General features: G+C 47.5%; 1 protein-coding gene across 1 annotated transcript in view; it reads right to left on the bottom strand.

The window, feature by feature from the left end:
- Positions 1–357: 357 nt before the first annotated feature.
- The window catches only part of MED8 (mediator complex subunit 8), a 7,363-nt gene continuing 6,628 nt past the window's right edge, over positions 358–1,092 (bottom strand). The window contains exon 6 of the mRNA XM_010187144.1: positions 358–831. Within this exon, the coding sequence (XP_010185446.1) occupies positions 767–831 (65 nt within the window). The 3' untranslated portion in view covers positions 358–766. The remainder of the gene's footprint in view (positions 832–1,092) is intronic.

Genomic DNA, 1,092 nt, shown 5'->3' with positions numbered 1-1,092 from the left:
GGAAGCACAGAAGCAGGGCACTATGGAAGTGAAATCAGATCCAGCTGGGATTTGCAGCAGGATCAGAATACAAAACCTCTGTGCTTGTGTTCCTGAAACGCTGCCGTCTTGCTCTGGGTCTTGTCATAGTCTTTCCCAGTATTTTACTTTCTGGGAAATAGTCATAATGGGTTTACAATGAGCAAGATGTTTACTGCTTATGTTTGTACCCTGCTGACTCACTTTATAACAACTCTTCACACACAAGCCTGCAGGCCCAGCACTCAGCCTCCAACATTTTGTGTTTTTTAGGTTGGAGCTGCTCTGTAGCCTTACCCGAAGGGAAATGGGAGCCCTTATGACCCAACATCAGTGTCTCACAGTGTGCCTAGCAAGGTTTTTATTCAACAAGAGGGAGTAAAGTAAGGACATCCCAAGTGAACAAGCAGAAACAAGGGACAGGGTGCTCCACGCAGCGCTTCAGGTTCTGTACCAGGAAAGGGTAGGTGTCCTCCAGGCAAGACCTGAAGATGGGATCTCTATCAGAAGCCAAGTCCTCTGCTCTGACTGAACAGAGAAGTACTTGTGTCCAGGAATCATGGCCACTAGCAGCTCCACACAAGCCACACAGCACTAAATGAAACCCAGGGAACAGCCTCATAACCCTTAGCTCCCTGGGCATGGGGAGTGTGAAGGGACTTGGAAGTCCGAGAAGGAATCCGTATGAGGTGGCTGCAGCAGGGACAGCGCTGGTAACTGTTGCTCCCTGGGTCTGGCTCAGCTCAGTTCATCTCTGATATGGATGCATTGAAGCAGATTTGATGTTTGTTTTTATGCCACTCGGCATTTTTCCTGCAGAGAGAAAAAAGAAAGAGCAGTGTAAAATCAGCTGTATGAGAGGACATTTGCTCCGGAGCATGCAAGACTCACAACAACCCTGTCTGGGCTTTTTCTCTCCAAGTACTGCACTGGCCTTACCTGCTACAGCATCTTCCAGCTTCTGACCTAGCACAACATTGTCTACAAATTGACATCTTTATTGAGAAATCTCCTTGACAATTCCTGTGTCCCCCTGCTATCCCCTCAAACTCTATCCTTGTTCCATTTTAAACA

Source organism: Mesitornis unicolor, unplaced genomic scaffold (assembly GCF_000695765.1).
Source record: "Mesitornis unicolor isolate BGI_N332 unplaced genomic scaffold, ASM69576v1 scaffold47786, whole genome shotgun sequence".
NCBI lineage: Eukaryota > Metazoa > Chordata > Aves > Mesitornithiformes > Mesitornithidae > Mesitornis > Mesitornis unicolor.
The sequence above is the reverse complement of the archived record's forward strand: the minus strand, read 5'-3'. Positions and strand labels throughout refer to the sequence as shown.